Here is a 25,485-nt window from a genome sequence, read left to right as displayed (position 1 = left end):
GTTTTTATCTGGGAGTCTGTTTATTCTCCATACAATGGCACTGAAGGCAGATTCATATTTGGCAGTTCCAAGAGTTACCCTCATAACTAGTTCACAGCCAGAGGTGCTGGTGCTACCAAAACTAGCACCCCTGTTCATTTTAGCTTTTAAAGATTTTTCCCCCATCATGCTGTCTCTTCGAAAGTTTTTAACCCACTCAGGTGGTATTGGGTAACGAATCATCACATTCTCGCATGGAACCTGTGTAAGGGGATTTCGATTAGATGAAAATCCTGATGACATCACAAGCCAGGACTGCAGTTCTACCTCTGCCCCTGTAATACTCACCACTGTTCTCAACGTAAATGGTAGAGTTTTTTCTGCAAAAATGGTTCTGAAACGCATCAGCTCATATCTGCAAGAATCTAAAGGGCTGAAAATAATTTGTCTGGAGTTGTTATAAGTTTCTTCATCCACTGAACTGTGAAACTGGCAGTTGTGCAATTTAATCCACTTGGTGGTAGTAGTAGGCATAATATCATGTCTTGAGACAATTTCATTCCCTTTAATTAGGACATCATTAAGACCAAGTCGGCATTCAGGGTCCCCTGAAAGGAAACTTAGCACATGGATATGAGTTATCACAGAATGTTGAACAATTTTATTATCATCTTTGGTTACAATGCCATGAAACTCATCCTTTACATCAACCGTGATTTCTTCTTCTAAGTGAATGATACCCGATGCACAAATTTCTGAGTCTACTGGCAGGTGCATTAACCTGTCTTGAATAGTAACAATAAAACTGATAAAATCTTTATAATTAACAGTTCCCAATTTAATGATTTGCTCCTTGACTGCTATATGAGTGACAGCAGGTTTTGGCTGATACCTCTTTTTCTCTTTGTAAGTGACATAGTCAATCCTCACTGTGTGTATTCTGCCATTGTCATCAAAGTTCTGAAGTCGGGGTTCTGAGATCTCATGATTGATATCTAGCTGAATTTCTCTGAAGGGCTTCTGAAGACCCTTTTCATAGAACAGGTGTAGACACCCAGCATCTGTCAACTTCACATAAATAGGTCCCCAGTGCCGGGATGACATAATATTCTTTTTTTCTGGTATTCTGAGCATCAGTGGCCATCCATCTTTGGATTCAGTCTGAGGAAATATTAAAGAAACACCACTGGGCTCATCTGTGAAAGTCAAAGATTCATTTGACAAAGTTGGGCTATTAGGTTGAATGGAATCTGTTATGTGGAGCTGCTTCAGCTGTTCTATGGCATCATCCTGGGAAATTGTGTTGCAGTGACTACTGTTACTGATAGAATCAGAAGAAGTACAGTCAAAAATTAGGGAATCTCGTTGCTTTACAATCTGCACACAAGTAGGCTGTAAATTGTGGGCAGGATGGTCTTTACAGCCCTCAAAGAATGAGTCATCAATTGAAGATGATGATATCTCTGTAAACTCCTCTTTCTCTTCCTTGAAATAGCAACTGAATGGATTAATAGGAGAAGGCTTCACATCTCTCAATGATTCATCAAGAAAGGGATTAGTGTTTTTTGTTTTGGACTGAGTGTCTGAGAAAGACTTGTTTCTTGTAAAAATATTAATTTTCGGTTCTTTATTAAAATTCACCAATGTGCTCTTTGGCCTCTGACGTTTTCGCATGGGCACAGCAATACTGTTGGTATTCTGAGTGAGTTGTGTTTGTGAGATCTGTAAAACATTACTGTTTGCATCATGAGCAAGTTTTGCTTGTACAATCTCCAGCTTCTTGTCCGACTGCGTCTGTGATACTGAGCACCCAGGATCTCCGTCATCAAATGTAACCCAGCTTGGGAAGCGAGCTGTTGTCGAAGTGACACCATGTCCATTCATCTCATTAATCCTTGGCTGCCAGGTGAATGTTTCCATGTTTACAGCATTATTGTTCTAAGAAAAAAAAATTACTGTAAAATGGTACTGAAAATAAATATAATTATACAATGTGTGTGTTTTATTTATAACAGACAGCTGAGTTATTTTTCTCACTGTACTATGGTAGAATCAGATGGACCATCTGAAACACTGCACTATACTTTTTGTGAGCAGGCCATGAACCTGTGACCTTGTTACATTGAAGGATTTGTTAGTAATTAATCAATGTTATTTCATATACATAACAGATACATTTTACTTAGCACCATCTATATGATTTTAATGAAGACTCTGCAAACCCAGAATCATCAAGTCTTTGGGCTGTGAAGTTATTTAGCTCTCTGAAATTTAATAAAAATATCTAGGAGCTCCTCCTTCTAGAAAGCTTTTTAAGAGACATCATATGGTATATACAGAAGAACATGATGGTGCCTGCCAGCAGTGAGGACTCCTCTGACATTGATTTTACTAATTATAGAATTGTGTTACTTTGGGCTGGCATAGTGTACTTACTGATGACATGTAGTTACTAAGCATAAGATTTTTGTAACCTCAGGAAATTGTCTGAGAGATGCACAAACAATAGGGAGCTAATGTACACAAGCGCCTATCTTGTAAGACAGGAGGACAGCGTCCTATATGTAGTCTGCAGAAACAATGTTAGCTGTAGCATGCAGAAACTTTTTATAGACACTGATCCCAGTGATACACTCTGCACCAAAATTTTCTCAGGAAAAAGTAGCTGCTCTATAATATTTAGACATATTCATATGAGAATTTTATATATAAAATCAAAATATGTCATGTTAACATCTAGTACTGCATTGCTATATATTGTAAATAACTGTGATTGCTATGTCATGCTAACACCTAGTATTGGCAGACCAACAGCTTGTATTCTTATTTTTTTTTTTACTACTGTTATTACAATCACCATGTATCTTTTACATATTATGTTCATATTATTTTGTTTACTTTGCTGGTGTCTTTGTTACCCATAGGCTCGTGACTGAAATTGGTCCAATGAGATCTTTGTCCTACTCCAGCAAACAAACCTAAATAAAATAAATATAAGAGCTTGTCATCAAAAGTAACATACATGTTTTAGTATGTGATTTTTTTTTTTGTCCCCATGCTTATCAGCTTTCAAGCCATCCCTTGATCAGACAGTGCCCATTCATACCAGGGACTTCACCCAGAGTTTCGGAGAGAAATGTCTAAGGGGGTCGTCATTCAGGCAGCTATAAGGTACTCTCAATGAAATCTGGCAATTACAGCATTTTAGATATGCATAACCCCATCTCCTGGGTGGGGAGGGGGAAACTTGTGATCTGCATCACTGCTGTGTTCCACTGTGCCCTTCTCTTCTGAGTGTGTTACTCTGCACATTTGCTATGAAGGCTACCACCCTTCAGTGACTTGGTGATCTTACTGCCTCCCTCCAGGATGTCTCTCTTTGTCAGTTTGTCTTCCAGGGGATAATGGTATTGTGGAGAGCCAGCTCGGACCATCCTGCCAGCCCATTCTCCCTGCCGTTGCTGTCAAGCAGCTAAACTGCTAGTCATACTTGGGTCACCTGGGCCATGGTCAAGGCTTTATCCCTGTATGCCTCTGGCACAGGCACATACACATTTCTAAGAGTATCAAATCAGTTTTGTGAAATTTATAAAGTAGCTGCTGTGAACCAAATGTGCAAATCGCACCTCATAAATATCAGAAGTGTAAAAAAATACATATTTTGATGCTGAAGGTTCCTATTTCCTGGGGAAGGGCTGAGATTTATATTCACAAAGGCAATTGGGTGTGGGAAACTCTTATGGTCAGACTAGGAAATAACAGTAGATTAATCACTAATGATGTGATTCTGGCTGTTTATTTTACCCCCTAGTTTGTTTGGATCATATTTTAAGATATTACTTGTTATGCCATTTTGCCCTATTCTGTATGATCTAAGGTACAACCTGAATTGTACACAGCATATGGTGATATTTAATGAACTCATTTAAAGCATTTTTCAACTGTATGCCATTTTTCCTAAAGATACAATTCAGATCTGAAGCACACAGACTAGGTCACTTTTTTCACCAAACCTGAATTTAAACCAAAATAGGAAAAGCATGGATGCTCACCACAGTCATGGATGTCTGAATAGCAGAATCATTGCTACCGTACATTCATAACATGAATGTGATAAGCCACAGGCACTTGCCAGTCTTTCAACTAAGCTAGTAGAGCTGTTGGACGTCCCCATTTAGGGTGCAGACTTACCTCCCTCACCATGGACATTAGCAGGAAGTAAAGAAGAGAACAGCCAACACCATCTTCTGTTCCTATATTTGAAGCTGAAAATTACAAATAAGCATTCTTATACCAAATCCCCCAAATACAGAGCCAGGAAGAAAGGATACTGGACATAACTAAATCCTTACTCATGCGGACCTAAAGGAAATGATGCGCACTAAATGGACAGTTACAAAATCTACTCCCCTAAGTAGCAAGCTTTTACTACTAGTACCCTGCACCATAGGCAAAAAAAGACACTCAAACATGTTTAAAAGGTAAATATTTCCAAAAATGTGAACTGAGCCAGACAGAATAAACTAGAAAGAAAAAAGTGTGGAAAAATGAGCACACCTGCTGTAGTAATGACTACTTTTATTTCCATGGTTATATGAGCACACTTACACAAATGTACTATGTGCATCATATAGGTCATCACCCCAGGGTACATTCACAATGTAAACGGTAGAACAACAAGCAGTGGAGGTCTTAGTTCTTAGATCTTGGAGGTAGGCTACAGTGTATCCTGTAACACTGCAGAAGCAACAACAGCCCTAATTCTGGATTGTACTTCCAGTTTGTAATGTTTGGAGGTGTGGACAGAAATCGAAGTATCAGCTTCATGAATCCTCTGAAACATTCTTGAAGAAGGCTGCTGTGGTGGCAGCTACCCACATGGAATGTGCCCAGGGTTATCTCATGAGTGTCACTGCTGAATCTAACTTGTTGCAGTTGGTCAGGTCTACCCTATTTCCATGCCATGAAGGACACAGGTAAATGGATTGTTCACCTGTAGACTTTCATCTTGATGTCATGGTGCCTACTGTATGTCTGCATGCCTGAAATGTGTAGAATCCTTTTGTTCTTGTTTTCCGCCCCTCAGCATTTGAGCCTCAGCATTTTACTTAGGTTGCATAGTTAATGGGTCATTCCTGCACTGATGCCCTGCTATCAGGAATCTGTATCAAAATGCTGAAATATTAGTGGCCTGCTGTGTATAGGCAAGACATATCTTTTGGCTTTTTCAAGAGCAGGTCAATGTACTCCAAATGCCAGAGAGCTGCTATTTTTTCTGTGACGTACATTTTTTAAGCATAACTTTGACTTCAGGACCAGTAAACTTATCTTCTCAGAGAAATCACAATAAAAACAGCGCAGATGGTAAAAGACTCAGGGTTGGATTTACAAAAGCTTGCATGGAGCTCAAGAAGAGTGTAGGAGCTCACGCCGGCAATATGTCTGCTGTGTGATCCAGGTACAGCCGGCAGGGGCATGAACGAGAGCTGCTAAAGCTACTCTTGCACGGACAGCATCATGGTATGCAAATTACCTAATTTGCTCATGAAAACCATGCAAATGAGATAAATTTGTGATCCAGGAAACACTAACCTGTCCGTGGAAGATTAGTGTTAGCTGCAGAAATGTACTCCGTTGGTAACGGAGTACAGTTCTGCAAACAGCTAAATGGAGCTATGACAGCTCCAAATAAAGGATGCATACAGTTGAGGAAGCATGCCAATGGTCAAATATAAGGCCACTGGCATTTTAAAATGTTTAAAAATATAAAAATGTAACTTTTTTTTCCCCCAATCTCCGATGTTTAAGCATAGCGCAGCACCACGCAAATGTGCGACGCTTATAAAAACAAGAAAATAATTTAAAAAAAGCCAAAAATAGGCATTTTCACTAAAAAGCTTATTCTGCCATGCAAGTGAATGGCAGGCTGAAGACAACATGGCTACTGAGTAGTGATTGCTAAAGGGGGGAAGCTCAGTGTGAGAGATGCAACCATGCATTAGTAGGCAATCCAATGCAAATGAGGACAAGGATAGTGAATCCCAATCTTCCATAGCATGTGAGGCAGGAGTAGGTGAGTAGTAGAGTAGAGTAGAATATAGGTGACGTCATGAGGGGGTGTGTCAGACAGGCTGTAAGCTAATTGGAGCACAGTGGCTTATGTTTGCTTTGAGTTGCTCAGGATTGTAAGAGGCGTGCCTACAGTTGTCCTATTTGAAAACCTCAAACCAAAGGTACACACTGTTAAAAGATAGGAAACTCCTTGCAAACATGCACACAGCATGTGCGTGCATGTGCACACGTGTTTGTGCGGCACTTCCCCCAGGCGGAAACAGAAAGGCAAAAGGAAGGAAAAGAAGTAGTAGGAAGTTAACCAAGGAGAACTAGCAGAGCTGCCAGGTAAAATATATCAGAATCAGCCAATTACACAGGCAGCAGACTAGCCCAGCCCAGCCCAGCACTTTAAACTCTGCAAACACCATTCCCCCCTGTTTTTTCTCAAGAACACTGCAACACTGCAATATACAAACAGGGAAAGCTTAAAAAGATTAAGTCAGACAAAATGCTAGGGGCTGCTCTTGCTATCATAAACCAACATGGACAAGGTGCTGAGGGTGGTGATGTCGTGAATGCTGCTGAGCAACCCACAGTGAGGAGACGGAGAAGAGTGTACAGACCCAGGGTAACCTACCAGGGGCTACATGAGCTGGAGATAGTGGAGTGCTATAGGGTGGACAGAGACCTCCTACAGCAAATTGTTGAGCTTTGCCTGCCACACCTCACACACAGAACCAACAGAGGGGAACCCATCCCAGTGGATACCAAGGTATGTGTAGGCCTAAGAATACTAGCTACAGGTTCCTTCCAAAGACCAACTGGTGATATGATGGGGATTTTACAGGCATCAGCATCCAGGGTATTCCACCAGTTCCTGGATGCCATGTCAGCACATGTCGGTGACCACATATATTCCCGTGAGGCACTGGCCAGCAATATGCATCTTTTCCACCAAATAGCAGAATACCCTGAGATAGTGGGTGCAATAGACTGCACGCACATATGCATCAAAGCACCACTCGGCGAGTGGGGTAGGGTCTACATCAACCGCAAGGTCTTCCCCTCCATCAACTGCCAGTTTGCGTGCGATGCCCAGGGCATAATAATGAATGTGTGTGCTGGATGCCCTGGAAGCTATCACGATTCCCACATTTGGCATCTGACTCAGATGTACCAGAGATTTGCCAATGGGGACATCCCTGTGGGTCACCTAGTGGGAGATGCTGGATATGCACTGGAGCCGTGGCTGATGACACCCATCAAAAATGCACACACACTGGAACAAGAACTCCATAATGAGGCACACACACAAACAAGAAACATAACTGAGTATGTGTTTGGGATGCTCAAGTCACAGATCTGGTGCCTGGACACATCTGGTGGAGCCTTGCAGTACTCATCAACTACATGTACCCAAATTGTCATGGTATGTGCCATGCTACACAATATGATCCTGCAGAAACAGCTGCAGCAGGAACAGCATGGGTCAGGGACAAACAGCCCCCCACCATTGCCAAGGCCTGCACAGGCACAGTGTGACTCAGAGAAGGAACAACCTGAGCATGCCCCAGTAGGCAGAAGGAGGCGTGCCCAGTATGCCCTGGCCTTGGCAAAGAGGCAACGCATAGCACATACACTGACTCAGTAGGAACCCTGGAAATTACACCTCTCTCTGACTCGCACATACAGTAAAAGGGATGCCTAACTTGACACTACCTGTTTTCAAACATGTATAGGGAGTGTACTATGTACATCCGACATAGGCAGCCCTGCAGCACCACCTGAGGCATGAGTGCCCTATTTTAAGCAATATAAAGCACGGCTAAGCACATTTTACCAGTATTGAGCATATTTAAATACAATTGGGTGTAGCTGTGCACTGCGCTGACCAGTGCAATGTCGGGCAAAGTTGGGCAATGTTGGGCAAAGTCACGCAAAGTCGGGTAAACATGCTCACTCCTGCTTTACTGTTCCTTAACCAGTCAGGTCTGCCTAGCAGGAAAATAAAAAGCAGTGACAGGGCTCAAACTCAGGATACTGTGCACTATAGTCACAGTACTGAACCACTAAGCCATGACAGTATTTCACTAGCACAGACACAACTTAAGTCACTCACACATACCAGTTGGGGGGGGGGTCACATACCTAACAATCACAGCCAGCAGGACAATTGTAGACAAACGCAAACACGAACAAATGCAGTATCATGCCCTCTGAAGAGGCATACGAGTAACCTCCCCCCAGGCCTATGCAGACAGATAACAGCAGGCCAGGCAGTGTGATGTGGGTTGGGTAGGCTATGAAGTCACAAACTAATATGCATGTAATTGGAAGATAAGGTCTGTAGTATAGTGGTATGCCTTAAGCCAGTATGATAGGCAAGAGTACAGACTGAAATGGAGTACCTGACACAGCAGTGCAGGCCTAGCAAATGTGTATAAGTGTCAGGTGTACCCCACATCCTATGTATACCCACAGTAACAATCAGGTGTGCCCCCCCGGGTAGAAATCTACAAATAATAGCTGTCCCCCCGTATGAAGAAATGTTGATAAGTCTATGCAAATTGACTCATGGAAGCCCTGCAGGCACAGCGTGCTTCCTGTCGATGTACAACACAAAGGTGAGAACTGAAGTAAAAACCAACTTGAATTTTCACACACATATATAGTATATATATATATATGCCCATAGTGGGCATGCTCACACACTTAAACAAATTTAGCAAATGTCAAGTCAACAACATACTGAAAGGTCTTACTGGGCATGCTCACACACAAAGAAACGAAGCAAATTTCAGTCAACAACATACTGAAAGGTCATACTGAGCATGCTCACACACTTACAGCAGTCTGTATTACATGTTATTATGTTATTATTATATTATATTATATATATTATATTATTACATGTCTGGGTACAGCAGTGGGCCACACATATCTGGCAGTTGCAGTTCTTACTCCAGACACGTCACTATTCACCAATCCTGCCTTGCGCACACAGTGATATGAAAACAGACCCATATAATATATTGGACCCCTGTCATAATCAAACTATGTAATACAAGTACTTAAGTTGTTCAAAGAATGTGAAAATCCAAAGAAGATCAATAAATCTCTGATCACTATCATCAAGAAACAATGAGCACTCCTAACATTATCCAAGCCATGTTCTGGCAAAAATATTGCCAAAGAGTCCATAGAGAACCATGAAGCTTTCTTTAGCTATGTCATAAATATCAATGTAAACTCATATATGTTCTGAGTCAGTGCAAAGTGTAAATGAATACATGTACATGACTGACATTGCCGACATCTTGTCAGACAGGTTCATACATATTTACCCCCCTCTCACTGACAAAAGGGCCCATTACCATACCTGGAGATTGTGAAAAGCCAGAAATCACATATACAATGGTTAAACAGCTCTATCCAAACCTAAAAACATGGTGTCTATGGGATGACATGGTGTCCCTGGCTGTGTCATATGTGAACTCCAAAACAAACAGACCCTGCACCTGAACAGTCTGTTGAGACTCACCCTCTGTACAGGATATGAAACTGTTGAATGGGTTACAGCAATGTTTGGCACATTCCACAAGTGTTGGTGCACAACAGGCCATGGGAACTATTGTCTTATAAGCCTAATAAGCCTGATCTGCAAGGCCATGGAGTCTATCATTATGGAACTCATAAACAGAGCTATTGGGAGCCTACAAACACCCAACCCTACCCATTTTGGTTTGGTCAGAGGCAGATCATGGTCCCTAATCCTGCTAGACAGTTTTCAAGGCAGTTACCCAGGACATACATCAATGAAATGAGCTCCACACTGCCTACATAGACCTTGAGAAGCCCTTTTCCAACATCCCACACACATGTCTTATCCACAAAATCAACAACCTGTGCATAAACACGTATGTCATCTGATGGATTGCCAACTGGGGCACAGATAGATCCCACAAGGTAAGAATTGTGGTCTCTCTGTTGGTCTGTAAGCTGGTAACACCTGTTGTCCCCCATGGCTCAGTCCTGGGACCCCTCCTGTCTGGTGTATATTTTTCAGAAATACAGTCAAACACACGAGAGCTATGGTTAGCAAAGTTTGTGGATGACTGCAAAAAGGTTGTCATAAGCGATGTTTGGGACAACAGAGACATCCTTAAAAAGGGTCTCAGTCAGACAGATGTGGTGTCAAAATTATGGCCTTGAGCTACAGTCATACAAATACCACATAGGTGCCAACACCCTAAATATGAAGGTAATAATAAGGGATCTATGGACGTATGTGGATAGTCATCTCTACTTTCAGAAACACATTCACAAAGTGGTTAGAAAATCATGCTATGTATTCCCACAAATTGCCAAAGTCTTTGCATGTAGGTCAAAGGAGGTTCCCTCTACTCATCAGTCATCAGACCCATCAGAGAGTACCGCACACACTTACAATTAATCTGACTAGGCAACTTCAGCAGCTGGAAAGACCACTGAAGTACCTCAACAAGAGGATTACTGGCCTCAAACAGTTGCCCCATGCAACAAGACTGAAGTAACTCAATCTGTACTCTGTTGCATACTGTCTACTCAGGCGATCTCTGCCCAACAGACAGGTCCATGTCCAATGCAGAACTGATGTACATGCTCTATCTGAAGTAAACCCAAGCTCACTATGCCACATGCTGTAGGGATATAATCATCACAACAATAAATAGAACATGTTGGAGGGATACATTATTAACTCACAGACTTCCCTTGCTTTGGAACAGGCTCCCAACCTACATTAAGCTGAGTCCCTCACTGACATTCTTCCAGAGGAGCCTTGATGAGTGTATGTGAAACTGAACTGTCACACCATGGATCACTTCATCAGCTCTACTACACAGAGGCATAGGGAACTAACCCCATGTGTGGTGATAGCTGCACACTCTGGCCATACTAATATATGCCTTTACGCAGATAGCCTATTACCTACCTATGTAACTATATATGTAGGAGAACACAGTATAATAAGCCAACGATGGATGGGCAGAGATGTGTGTAAGAGGGTGACCATGACAGGGAGCCATCCAGGACTGTCCCACCCAGCACACATCCCAATGGCACAAAAGACATGAGGTGCACATTTCACCCACTGTACATAATAGCCACCAGTATCTGTAATCATTACAGTGTATGTGGTGCATGTGCCTGTTGTACAACATGACTGTACAATGAAGTACACATCTACTATCTGCAGACATGTACCTGTCACATAGGTTCATAGGTATGTAGTAGACTATCTTCATGAAGGCATATATTAGCCTAGGCAAGTTGTGCATCTTTCTCCACTCCATTGGTTAGTCTCTTAAGCCCTAGTTATAATAGTTAGTACCCTAAGCCCCTTTCTAGTGGGGCTGCTGATGTGATGCCTGGCGTGAATTGTCTGTTTCCCATCCACTCAATCAAGGTTCCTGTTAAAGAGTGTCAGCGAGGGGCTCTGTCTGATGTACATTGGGACTCTGTTCCACAGTAAGGCAAGTCTCTGGGATGGTACTCTATCCCACCAGCATGTTGTATTCATTGTTGTGATGAGGTTCATATCCCTGGAGTGTGTAGTGCAACTCAATTGTGTTATCCTTAGATGGAGCATGTTCAACAGTTATGTGTTGGACATGGCTCTGTATGTTAGGCAGAGTGTGCCTCTGAGTAGGCAGTACGCAACGGAGAACAGATTTAGTTTTACCAGCTGTGTTGCATAACACAACTGTTTGAGGCCAGTAATCCTCTTGGTGAGGTACATTTGTGGTCTCTCCAGCTGCTGGATAAGCTTAGTCGAGTACATCCAAAATGGTGCATTTTACTCAATGATGGGTCTGATGACTTGAGAGTAGAGGGCCACCACTACCTCTTTTGATCCTGATGCAAATCCTTTGTTGATTAGGTGGGCCTCATAGGATTTCCTAATCACTTTGGCAACATGGTTGTCAAAGGAAAGATGACTATCTACTTGTGTCCCCAGATCCCTTATTACCTTGTCAGTTTTTAGGGGGTACCACCTATGTGGTAGTTTGTGGGTACTTTGTTTTCCCCAAAGGGGATTACTATGCATTCTTTCATATTGAGCTTGAGGCCATGATTCTGACACCACACATCTGCCTCATAGAGTCCCTTCTGGAGAATACTTGTGTCATCCGGGGAATCTATTATGGCAAACACTTTACAGTTCCCAGCAAACTTAGTCAACCACAACCCTCCTGTGTTGGCATGTACTTCTGAGATGTCTACACCAAACAGGAGGGGCCCCAGGACTGAACCCTGGGGGACACCAGTTGTTACCGGTTTAGAGTCTGACATGTAGCCAGCAACTCTTAATTTGTGGGATCAATCTGTGAGCCAGTTTGCTATCCATCTTGTGATGTATGGATTTATGCCCAGGTTGGTGAGTTCATCTATGATACCTGACTGGGGAATGGTGTCAAAGGCCTTAGCGAGGTATAGGTAGGCTGTGTGGAGCTCCTTTCAATCATCTGTAGCCTGGGTAACTGTCTCAAAGAAATCCACCCAGTTCAGGAGGCATGATCTGCATTTGATGAGGCCAAACTGGGTGTGCTCAACTGTGTGAAGGTTCCCAATGTCTTTATTGTTGACTCTCCATTATGATTGGCTCCATTGCCTTGCAGATCAGACTCATCAGGCTCATAGAGCGAGAATGCCAAGGGTCTCTTTTGGCCCCACCCCTGTGAAGTGGGAAGAACGTTGCTATGCATCATTCTATGGGTACATATCCTGCAGAGAGGAAGTAGAGAGAGGTGTAGGTATCCTTGATGGATATGGATACATCCCCACCCTATGTGCTATGATCCAGGTTCTGATGCTGGAAGGTATGGAATGAGTAGTATCCTGGTAGTGCTGGCATGCTCTCTGGAGCCTTGAACTAGGTTTCTGTTACTGCACAGATATCAATATTCTCCATACTGAGAAGTGCCTCGAGTGCGTGCATTTGGAGGCTGAGACTTCTGGCAATGAGTAGCATTTAGCTCACTTTGTGGTTATTTGTGTTGGTTACGGGGTTTGGTTTGTCCTGAGTGACCAGTGTTCCACACCTGAAGTCAATGGCTCATTGGTCCGATCCGACCATAAGCTAATTACCCTATATCCACATTCTTCCCCCACCCCCCATTAAGGAAACCATGTTAAAAAATTTCTTCAAAGCCAACCTCATGCTTCTTAAGACAGAAGTGGTGAACTTCATGACACCCATGCAGATGGACAATAAAGTTATGACTACCGAATCCTACACAATTTCACTTTATAAGCACTTACATGAGTGCATGGGTCGTGCTATCCCAAACAGAACCAAGATGCTATCCTCCAAAAAAAGGAAGACAATCTGGTGGTCCCCTGCCATAAACAAACTGTACAACAGAAGGAAAAAAATGTTGCAAAAGAGTAAAATACCATGAGTGGAGGAGCTCCCTGGTCAGCCTCAGTAAAAAGCTGCGATCCCTGATAAAATCCTCCAAAGCTAGTTATGAAAACAAAATCGCCACTGATTCTAAAGACAACCACAAAGCATTCTATAGCTATGTCAAGAATCTCAATGGCAACACTCAGATCTGCTCTGAGTTACAGCACAATGGCACTAAATATACAGACCCAACTGATATTGCCAACATCCTGGCAGATTCAGTGCTAACTTTACCCCCTTCTCACTCATTAAAGAGCCCATCTCTACACTGGAAGAATGCAAAGTTCCTGTAATCATGGCTGCACAGGTAAAAAACACACTCTCCAAAGCCAAGAACACAGCATCCATGGGACTAGACAACATTCCAGGCTGCGTTCTACATGAACTACAGAACGAACTGGCACCACACCTAAGTACCATGTTCAGTCATAGCCTCACCTCAGGCTTTGTGCCTGCTGAATGGGGCACAGCAACGGTTATCCAACTACACAAGGGGGGAGCCACCATGGAACCTGGGAACTAGCGCCCCATTAGCCTGATGAGCCTGGTCTGCAAGGCCATGGAATGTATTATCATGGAACTTATAAACAAAGACATTGGTAATCTCCAAACTCTGAACCTCAATCAGTTCGGGTTTGTAAAAGGTAGATCATGTCTCCTAAACCTGATAGACTTCTTTGAAGCAGTCACCAAAGTCGTAGACAAGGGTAAGGTGGTTCACACAGCCTATCTAGATCTTGCCAAGGCTTTTGACACCATTCCCCACTCTGGAATTATAGATAAACTCACTAAACTAGGTATAAATCCCTATGTCACAAGATGGGTTGCCAACTGGCTCACTGACAGAACTCACACTGTGAAAGTAGCAGACTCCAAATCCAACTTCAGACCAGTGGCAAGTGGAGTACCACCGGGTTCAGTCCTGGGTCCTGTCCTTTTTGGTATCTACTTCTCTGAAGTACAGGCTAACACAGAAGGTCTTTGGCTAATGAAGTTTGCAGATGACTGCAAACTAGGAGCCATAATCGAAACTACTAACGATGTGGACATCCTACAAAAGGGCCTCACTAAGACAGATGCCTGGTGTCAAAGCCATGGCCTCAAGCTCAATGCCAAAAAGTGCATTGTCATCCCCTTTGGTAAAAACTCTGTACCCATGAACTACAACATAGGCGGTAGTATACTTAACACCGAAAGTGTGATAAGAGACCTTGGGACACAGGTGGACAGTGGTCTCTCCTTTGATAATCACATCACCACAGTAGTTAGGAAATCCTTCTATGTGGCACACCTCATCACAAAAGGTTTCTCATGCAGAAAAAAAGAGGTCATTGTTCCCCTCTACTCATCACTCATTAGATCCATTATAGAGTACAACGCCCCTTTTGGTATGTACCTCACAAGACATCTACAACAACTGAAAAGGCTGCAGAAATACCTCACAAAGAGAATTACCGGCCTCAAACACATGCCCTACACAGACCGTCTCAAAAAACTCCAGCTTTACTCCATCGCATATTGCCTACTCAGAGGTGATCTCTGCCTAACATACAAAGCTATGTCAAACCCAGAGCTGTTGGACATGCTCCACTTAAAGAAATCCTAGTCCCTCCGAGCTACCCGCTCTAAAGACCTAAACCTTGTCACCACAATAAACAGAACATGCTGGAGGGATAGATTCCTGTCCAGAGACTTCCCATACTCCGGAATAAACTACCTATTTATAGCAAACAAAGCTCCTCATTAGCACTCTTCAAGAAAAATCTTGATGACTGGATGGGAAATAGGAAATTCACCCTGGGGATCAATTCTGTGCCTCTGCTCGACAGTGGCACAGGAAAATAAATTTCTTGGGTGGCAAAAGCCAGGGTACCTTTTTGGCTGGGCTTGTATAGGCCCCAGGGCCGATAGCCTAGTACCTACCTATGAACCTATGAACCTTTGAGCCTTGCCTATAAAAGGTAATATGGGGACAGCAAGAGCCTTGGCCAGTATTCAGAAGCATAGGGGTGACAGGTTCAAACCATCTCTAGCGAAGCAATGAGGCTTGTCTATCATGTCATCACAGGCAGACAGAGACTGGATCCCCTTTGAATGACACCAGAAGCTCAGCCAATTGTTGAAGTTTATCGTCTTTCTGTTAAATTGCAGTATCATGTAGGTGAAGGTAAGATGCTACTCAAGGTCAGGGTCATACCAGCCTGGGCTACATGATCATAGAGCTACTATATATCTCTTGTCATGTTGTCTTGGGAGGTGTGTCTCAGATCATTCACACTGACATGTACAAAGAACATGTCATATATGTACCTGTTCTGGAGTGATGTAAGTGCTTGTGTTATGTGATGGATCATAGCACCTGACAGAAAACTGACAGTAACCTTCCCCTTGTCCAGCTGAGTGAGTGGAACATCTGTGTGCCTGACTATGGAGTCACCTATTACTAGTGTGTTGGGTATGTTGGTTTGCCTTGGGGCTTGTTGTGAGGCACACTGCTTTGGTGTATTATGTGTTTTCTGGCGTGTGCTTGGAGGTGCATGTTGCCTGCTTGTCTGCTTAGGAGGACACTCTCTCTTTTTCATATTAATATTTGTATTCTCCAAGTATGGTAATGTGTATTTATGTGTGTGTTTTGCTGGTGCTTATATTGTAGGTCTATGTGAGACTGTTGTTGTTGTGGTTGTATGACCCTACTCCTCTTGACTATATTGTCCAGTATTGGGTTGACAGAGCTTAGCCATCGGTTTGACCCTGTGTGTGCCAGCATGTGGTGCATCAACCCATATATGATATGGTCATGGCCTATGCATACAATACACCTAGTATGATAAGCCTGCTGAGGTTAGCAAATGTGAAAAAAACCTTTGGGCAAACTGTCAGCAAGTAATGTCTGTATTGCACCCTGTAACTCCATATTGCTTGCTGAAGTGTAAAGACGTACTTACTTTGGATTAAGAACCCCGCACTTGCCAACTGTGTGTGTGTGTGTCTGTCTATCCCTGGGGAGAGAGCAACCTTTTTGGAGACTACTCACACCCCTTAAAAGTGGTATACTCATCTTTGTCAAGTCTGATGATGTCACCATCCTACAAATATACCTGTGGAAAGGTGAAATCCTAGTAATGTGTACAGCGTCTTGTGTAAATGCGTACTGCTGTAATATCATAATGTAGTTAGGTAGGGGGTTGAATCCTGGACTTGCCAACTGTGTGTATGTGTGTGTGTGGGTGTGTGTGTGTGTCTCCCTGGGGAGGAGCAACCTTTTTGGAGACTACTCACACCCCTTAAAAGTGGTACTCATCTTTGTCAAGTCTGATGATGTCACCATCCTACAAATATACCTGTGGAAAGGTGAAATCTCAGTAATGTGTACAGCGTGTCGTGTAAATGCGTACTGCTGTAGTTTCATAATGTAGCTAGGTAGGGGTTTGATTCCTGCACTTGCCAACTGTGAGTGTGTGCATCTCCCTGGGGAGGAGCAACCTTTTTGGAGACTACTCACACCTCTTAAAAGTGCTATACTCATCTTTGTCAAGTCTGATGATGTCACCATCCTACAAATATACCTGTGGAAAGGTGAAATCCCAGTAATGTGTATAGTGCATTGTGTAAATGCAGCTACTGCAGTAGTATCATATTGTAGTTAGGTAGAGGTTTGATTCCTGCACTTGCCAACTGTGTGTGAGTACATGTTGTCTCTGAGGAAGAGCAACCTTTTTGGAGACTACTCACACCTCTTAAAAGTGGTATACTCATCTTTGTCAAGTCTGATGATGTCACCATCCTACAAATATACCTGTGCAAAGGTGAAATCCCAGTAATGTATATAGCGTGTCATGTAAATGCATACTGCTGTAATATCATAATGTAATTAGGAAGGAGCTTGAATCTCGCACTTGCTGACTGTGTGTGAGTGTGTGTGACACCGTTGGTCAATGTGGAGTGGGTTTTGATTTTTCTAGTGTATGACATATCACAATGACAACTGTATGTGCATTACACATGTAAGGTAGCTGTGGGGCAAAGCCATATGCATACATGTGACCTCAATTATTTCATTGATGGGTACTCTGCTTTCTCCATGAAAGCATCTGTTATCTTTGCCAGAGCGTGCTGGTGCTTTCCAGATCTTAGGTCACTTCTGTATGCTTGTGACAAGCTTAGCCACTGCAGTGATCCCTGGGCTACATCTTCTGTTTCACATCCACTCATCATGGTTTCTATTGAAGAGTGTGAGTGAGGGTTTACACTTGAGGTATATTTGAATCCTGTTCCAAAGAAAACAAAGTCTGGCAAAGCTGACTGATCATTATAGGTGTGCAACAACCTCTGTGGATCTGCATGCAGACCCTTTATTGCTTATGTGCTCCACAGAGGGATTTCCAAAACCCTTTGGTAATGTGATTATCAAAGGAGAGATGACTAAACACATGGCTCTATGTATACATTAGTACCTGTTCCACATTTTGGGGGATACTACCTATGTGGTACTCTGGGGATACTTTGTTTTCTAAAAGTGGATAACTATGCTTTCTTTGGCTTATAGCTTTACAGCATGAGTCTGACATCAGTTATATGTCTCTATGATACCCTTTTGGAGGATGTGTGTGTCATCTGGAGAATAAAGTATAGCCCACAGTATGCATTTTCATCATATGTGGGCAGACATATCCCTACTGTGTTTGCTTGTACCTAAGAAAGCTATATGCCAAACAGGAGTGGTTGCAGGACTGAGTGCAGGTGAATACCACTTGTTACTGGCATAGAATTGTACATGAAGGCTGCAAATGTTACTGTGTGTCCTACATCTGTGCGTCAGTTGTCAATCCATCATCTAACAATTGTTTATGGTCAGTTTGTTGAGGTTATGTATAATACCAGAATGTGGGATAGGTATGAATTACTGGTGAGTTATAGCTTGGCTGTGTGGACCTCCCCTCCCTCACCTATAGCATTGTTAACTGGCTTGAAGTCTACCAGGTGTAGGAGCCATGATCTGTCCTTTAGAGAACCTACGTGGGTATGGTATAGTGTTTGCAGGTTCATAATGTCTCTGTTAATGAGTTCCATAATGCTGTGCTCCATAGCCTTCCAGATAACATTTGTCTGGCTTATAGGGTGAGAGTTTCCAGGATCTGTTGTAGTTCTACCCTTAATCAATTTATGTTAACATTTGCACTGGGTGGGACGAGGGTGGACAGGATTAGGAATAAGTATATTAGAGGGTCAGCCCAGGTTTGAAGGTTAGTAGACCAAGCCAGATAGGCAGGATTAAGTTGGTTTGTACATGTGCTGAGGAGGGATGCAGAGTATATTGTGAAATAGATGCTAAGGATGAAGCCACCAGGTAACAGGAAAAGAGGAATGCCTAAGATGAGATTTATGGCTGTGGTGAGAGAGGACATGCAGGTGGATGGTGTGACAGTGCAAGATGCAGGGGGCAGGAAGAAATGGAAACAGATGATCTACTGTGGCGACCCCTAATGGGAGCATCCAAAAGGAGAAGAAGAAGACGTTGTAGCTCAATCCTTGTGGAATGTGAACACCATTACCTTGTGTCATTCCACAAGTAGATAACCTGTATAGAGGCTGCATCTGGACAGAGTGTTTAGGTGAGTGATGAATTAATATGTCAGCTTGTGTATGACACAGCCAGGGACACTGTCCAGTACCATTGCCACTGTGGTTTGGACTTTGGTAAAGAGATGTTTAACTAGAGTGTCTGTGAATCATCAGGTTTTACATTCTTCAGGTCTGGAAATGTGGCCCTTGTGTAACGACAGGGTGGTGAAATCCACATTCAAACTGTCTGACAAGAAATTGGTAATGTCAGTCAGATAAGTGTACTTTGTGACCATTTACATTAACTGTGACCCGATCTGAGACTCCCCTGTAGATTATAAACAACGCTAAAGAAAGCTTTAGTGTTGTCTTTGGCATCCTTGCCATTTTGTATTTTGAAGCTTGCCTTGTATGTTTAATGAGGGCTTGTATTTTCCCAATGATACTGACCAGAGGGGTTATCCCTTCTTGGTATGTAACCTTCTATTATATATTTAGTTTATGGCAGGGGTCCATGAGACTAATGCACTTTTACTGTATAAGTGAGAATTTCTTGTGTTTGTGATAGCACGGTTCATGCAACCCTGTAGGTGAACAGTGTGCATTACTAAAGGATTATGCAGCTGGGACAGCGTTAACCTTAGTAATGCAAACCAATGACAGATAGCAACAACAGCATCACCCACAGCACAGTGCCAACCCGTATCATATACACACATACGTACTCAAGTTCCAAAATGTGTGTAGTACAATGCATACTGGCCACCAATAGAAACTATGGAGTGTTAACACTGGCCAATACATGGCATATCACCCTGCCCATGTGTCCAATATGCAAGTACATGCAGACAGTGCACCTCCACCATGTTCACAAATAGACACTTGCAAACGTATGTTGCACACACCCCACATTTACTGTTCACTGTATAACACATGCTGACACAACTATTGACATCAGCCAAATGGCACATGGGCAAACAAAACACAATTGGAATAAACACTGGTGAAAACAATACAACATTGCTAATTACAGCTTTAATGCATCATGCCTGCTCAGCTACACCTTCAAGGATATCATTACACTTTACTGCTGACAACATGCTACACATCCAACCATTGCTATACTTTATTAAAGTCATCCTGTGCATCAGCCCCGTGTTTGCCTGTTCCTGCATCAATGTTACAGATGACAGGAGATGGCACAGGTTTCATCATATGCACAGGGTGTGTTGTTGGTTTGCCAGAGGCCTACACTGAGCCATACAATTGACATGTGTGTGTGAGTGTGTGTGAGGGCGATGAGTACTGTTATGGGCCAATGTTGGTGTCATGTGTGTGGATATGTGTTTGCCCTAGGTTTCTGGTTTATGTGTGTGTGTCTGCATGCACACAGTTCCACCATGTGGCTGCCATATACGGGGATTTGTGAGATAGCTACAGACTGTACCTGGCAGGCTTTACAGATCACCGTCTCTGGCCATGGATATGGAACCTGTGCCTGGCAGGGGTGCTACAGAAAGTATCAGGTACTAATCTAGATTGGGTACTATCCGAAGAGGTTGACAAATGTCCACTGGATTCAGGTCCCGGCTGGGACTGGCCAGAGCCAAGTGCATATGGTCTGCTAGGATGGTCTATGGACAGCCTCCCCAACATTGCTGTGGCTGGTACTGGCACTATGGGAGCGGCTGTGACTTGCTGGATGTCCACGGTGACCTCCAGTTAGTGATGTTGCTGGCATACATCCACGTCGACGTCTCAACTGTCCCGCACTGTCCTGACACATGGGCATGACATTGTGGAGGACATCCAATGTCTCACCCCAACGTCTATCAATGACCTCAGTGTAGTTATGTATGGCACCTGCTAGGTCATGGATACTGTCATTTATAGAGGTGTAATGAGCCCTCTGTGCCCTTAGCCCCTGTCTGGTGTACCGCTCCATTTGTGTCTGTGCCTCCATGACAGCCTGGAACATGCTTGTGGTAGAAAGAGGTGTGGCACGTCTGCCAGGGGCATGATGACCAGCAGTGCTCTGATGAGAACCCCTGGGCATCTGCCTATGTGGTACTGTTCCAGACATCTGGCTGTGGCTGCTGTGTCCTGATACATGTGCCATAGATACCACACTGTCCTGGCCAGTGCCAACCGTACACTCTCCCTCAGCTAAGGGCAATGGTGATGATGGATGTACAGGCAGTATGATGGGGTGGAGACTTGTGTACTGTTAATTGGTGGCCCAACAACAGACCCTGACAAACCTGCCTGTGCCTCAACACACCTATCCTCATGATCACTGTCTGTCTCAGTGACGTCAGGTTCCCTGCTGTACTGAACCAGCCCCACCTCGCCACCTGTGAGAGGAAAACAGGAAACACACTTTAAGACCTGAACATGACTTCAGACCACATGCACACATGCACACATGCACACATGCTCACATGCGCACATGCACATATGGGCACATGGGCACATGTGCACATGCACACATGCCCACATGCCCACATGCACACATGCATACATGCACATGCCCACCTGCACACACACAAAACTACATTCCTCCCGAAAGCAGACACACACAACACCAGCAATTACAGAACATAGACAATAGCAGGTGATGGTGGGGTACAGTATCACAAGCAAAACAGTCATATCACACATGTCAGCATCCAGGACATGTGTTGCTCAACAGCATGCAGTGCAAGTGTAGTCAGTCCTTGTTACTAACAGTATACATGGCTTTGATGCATGTGTTTTGTTATTAGGTGATGGACCTCCCCCTGGAACACAATGCATACATGGACACAACATTGCTGTGCAGGTATTCATAACCCTGTGATGTACTGTGCACCATAACTCACAGGTGTACATACCATTGCTGGATGTGTATCTGTGTGTCAGATAGGTATCTAATGCTGATTACTGCCTCTGTGTCTTTAGCAAATAATTGTGGACACATTTGTAGCACATGCATGATGAGTATTCACACAACATCACCAGTGGTGCATGGATAATTGATGGAATACCATTCGGCCACATACCCAATGTAAGGTATTTATGGTGAGTGTAGATCATATTGTGGACATGCCAGTCTCACCCATGAGATGGCATGCTAAAACACAACTGCATATTTAAACACTACACATACCCAATATGTGTCATATGACCTAGCCATTCAATAGCAACACAAGACATATATGTGTCAGTTGTGCAAATGGTGATTGGTATGTATACTGTTTAGAGGTGCATATGTGTGCACACATGCATCATTATGGTGTGTAGCAATGACAATGTGTAGTACTGTGGTTACAATAACTGGATGGGGTATAGTACCGCAGGCCATCATCATAAACATCAGGTGGTCACTCAAGGCTACAAATGTTTCACAAACCAGCACTAATCATGCTGTGCTGGAACTGTACTACCCTGGCTAAATTCATCATTTCACAATGAGTTTGTAAGGAGGCCAATAAGGAGGATTCCCTGACATGAATGTGTAGTGTGTTGCAGAGTGTTTAAATGCCCCACGACAGGCCTCTACCCCTCAGATATATTATGTGTAATGTGTGGATGAGATTTTGGATACTGGAGTGTGTCTTTACAGAGGGTTTGGGAATCCTTTATGTGTAGCATGTTAAAATGCTCTGTGTATGACATAGATGTGTATGTTATGTGCATGCCGAGTATCAGCTGTGCCTATCCAATGGTTACTACAGACTAGCTACATTTATTTGAGATGGTCTAGATATTGCATGTGTTTGAGGCAGCTAATCACATTAGTGAGATATGCGTGCTCTTAAACCAAACATGCACAGCATGCATTATGGGTAGGTGTGTTACATGTGTACATGGCCTACACCTTAACTATGACATGCACTTTTTATTTACAATAACACACTCACCAGCATCTGTCCGCTGCCTTGAAGTCACCCCAGAGGTACCTATATAGAGATGAGACAGTTTGTCAGTGGCCACAACTGTGGCATTGCTACTGTGTGTTTGCAATCTTACAGTACAACAACAGTTTACATTCACAGGGCTACAGATTATGTTCCAAATAATCAGTGTTGCACAACAACAGGCTCCACATCTTTGAACGACACACTCCACATTTCACATATGCATGCTCTACCAATACCGATAACAGTAGTCTACAGATATGCCATGTTACCTGCATGCTCCATGTGTGCTTGCTGGGTGGCTCCAACCTCCATCATGGTGTATGTCTGCTTCTGTTGTTGTTGGGCAGGTGCCACCAGGCTCATGAGCAGCTCCTCCACTCTGGTGAGGGGGGAATGGATATTAACACCACCCCCTGTTGCAAGCTGTTGTCTACGAACATCAGCGGCATGCTGACGGACATGTCTGAGAAGATCGCTGCAGTGGTGGCGTACCTGCTCATATGTCCGGTTATGCAGGCCTACCTCTTTGACCCTGTGGACAACATCTTGCCACATTGCAGTATGCTCCTGCTGGTCCTGGCTGGTTCGTGAAAACATGAGATGGTAGTGCTGAATCATACTGCTAGTAATGATATCATCTTCAGCACTACGGGTTCCTATGGTGGGCCATGATCCCTGGAAGACATAAATACAAAAATATGTCTGAGCAAGTCATATGGCACATTTAATATTATACAGTACAGATATCACTGAACTGCCATATATAGCAACCTATTAGCTAACCGAGGGTGAAACATTATAACCGCCACAACTGCTTGAAAGTGCCTTGCTCACTCTCTATCTAATGAACCATGTTCTGCACAGCAACAAAATAAAATCACTATATAAGATTATACAAGAGTACCTGGCACACTGTATGCAACACGATGCATCACCTAGCCACAGCAGATATACATCAAGCTGATGGATAAAGAAATATATCATCCATCACAATCAGTGTAAGGTCCAATAAATGTATTACTATTATATCACACAACTTGTTAATGCCAAACCGGTGGCCAAAATATGTGTACAATTGGGAATATAGGTCACATACTGCTGTAGTACACTATGAATGTTGCTAGATACGCAGTTATATGTATTACCACACATATGTTAAAGGACATGTTACAGATATACCTACACACACGTCAGACATAATTACAGGGCTCAAAGGTATGACAACCCAGATAAGCTTTCAGTGTGTACTATACAGTACTGTGTGTCAGTACTTACACAACCTTAATCTTGAGAAATGTAATCTGTGATGAATACAGGGACCACACAAAAAGGTGGATGCAAGCAATGTGGACATACATCACACTTTGCTGTACAGGTCCAGAGCTTCAATTAGTACTACAGTACACACAGGATTTGCATTCAACATTGGTACCAGTCAATAATCATAGATGTAGTGCTTTAGCCTCCAATGGCATACCCTAGTTAAAACCAAGGGACTTAATCACACTGTATGCAACAGCACTTGTTCTGCCTAGCAACAGAATACACAGCTTTTGCTAGGATCAAAGCAAGGACCCATAATACCATAACATAAACAGTTTCCCACTAAGCTATCCCACAGATACATATCTTTGACGTATTCACAAACATACTGACCATCACAGTCAGTCAACAGTACAGAGAATCTATTGCAACAAGTAGATGTAGGTGTGTACGAGTATATATAAATATATATATATATATATATATATATATATATATATATATATACACACATACATACACATATACACATCCATTTGTCTACATACACATATATATATATATATATATATATATAGGCACATATACATTTTACCTTTCATAGTGAGAATATCAATTATACAAAGGATGTAAGATGTACAGTAATGTAATAAAATCACACAGTCTTGAGATAAATGCACTGAAGGTGCTCACAGCCTAGGTAGCTTTAGTAGGCCTTACTGGCTTCAACATTGCAAACTGAACAAACCACCCACAGTGTTTAACCTCCACGTCATATACCAGCATTGTATGCTGTCTTGTTTGTCACACACTAAAACCTACATATAAATATGTGCATACTAACCTTCACCAACATATATATCTCCCCCCTTCACAAACTGTTGCAATATGTCCCCTGCTCTATGCACATATACAGATGTGAAAACATATGACACATATATATTTCTCTGTATGTGTGTGGCATACACACACATGGTCCACACTGTTGTAAGTCCCTGGGCCTCACAGCTGAACTGTTGGGCCTTGCTGCAACACAAACAGGTGTCACATATGAACACAGACTAACATTAGGGGGTATATATGGCAACAGATGCTAAATAAGCATACTAGACTGCTAGACTGCTATAGTAGTTGCCAATGCTAAGCTACACTTTAATATGACTATGATGCATGTGTTGTTCTGTCACACCCACGTTTATATAATGTCAGCGCTAATCGCCCCAACAGCCATTGGCCACACTACTGTACAGAACACAAATAACATGGATCAAATCTTTG

At 43.0% G+C, this 25,485-nt stretch overlaps 1 protein-coding gene across 1 annotated transcript in view; it reads right to left on the bottom strand.

The window, feature by feature from the left end:
- Positions 1 to 25,485, bottom strand: part of STON2 (stonin 2) — a 164,489-nt gene that overhangs the window by 30 nt on the left and 138,974 nt on the right. The window contains exon 2 of the mRNA XM_044087333.1: positions 1 to 1,917. This exon is cut by the window's left edge and continues 30 nt beyond it. Within this exon, the coding sequence (XP_043943268.1) occupies positions 1 to 1,899 (1,899 nt within the window). The 5' untranslated portion in view covers positions 1,900 to 1,917. The remainder of the gene's footprint in view (positions 1,918 to 25,485) is intronic.

Source organism: Protopterus annectens, chromosome 1.part1, assembly GCF_019279795.1.
Source record: "Protopterus annectens isolate FY-2018-M chromosome 1.part1, PAN1.0, whole genome shotgun sequence".
Classification (NCBI taxonomy): domain Eukaryota; kingdom Metazoa; phylum Chordata; order Ceratodontiformes; family Protopteridae; genus Protopterus; species Protopterus annectens.
This window is presented reverse-complemented; position numbering and strand designations above follow the sequence as displayed.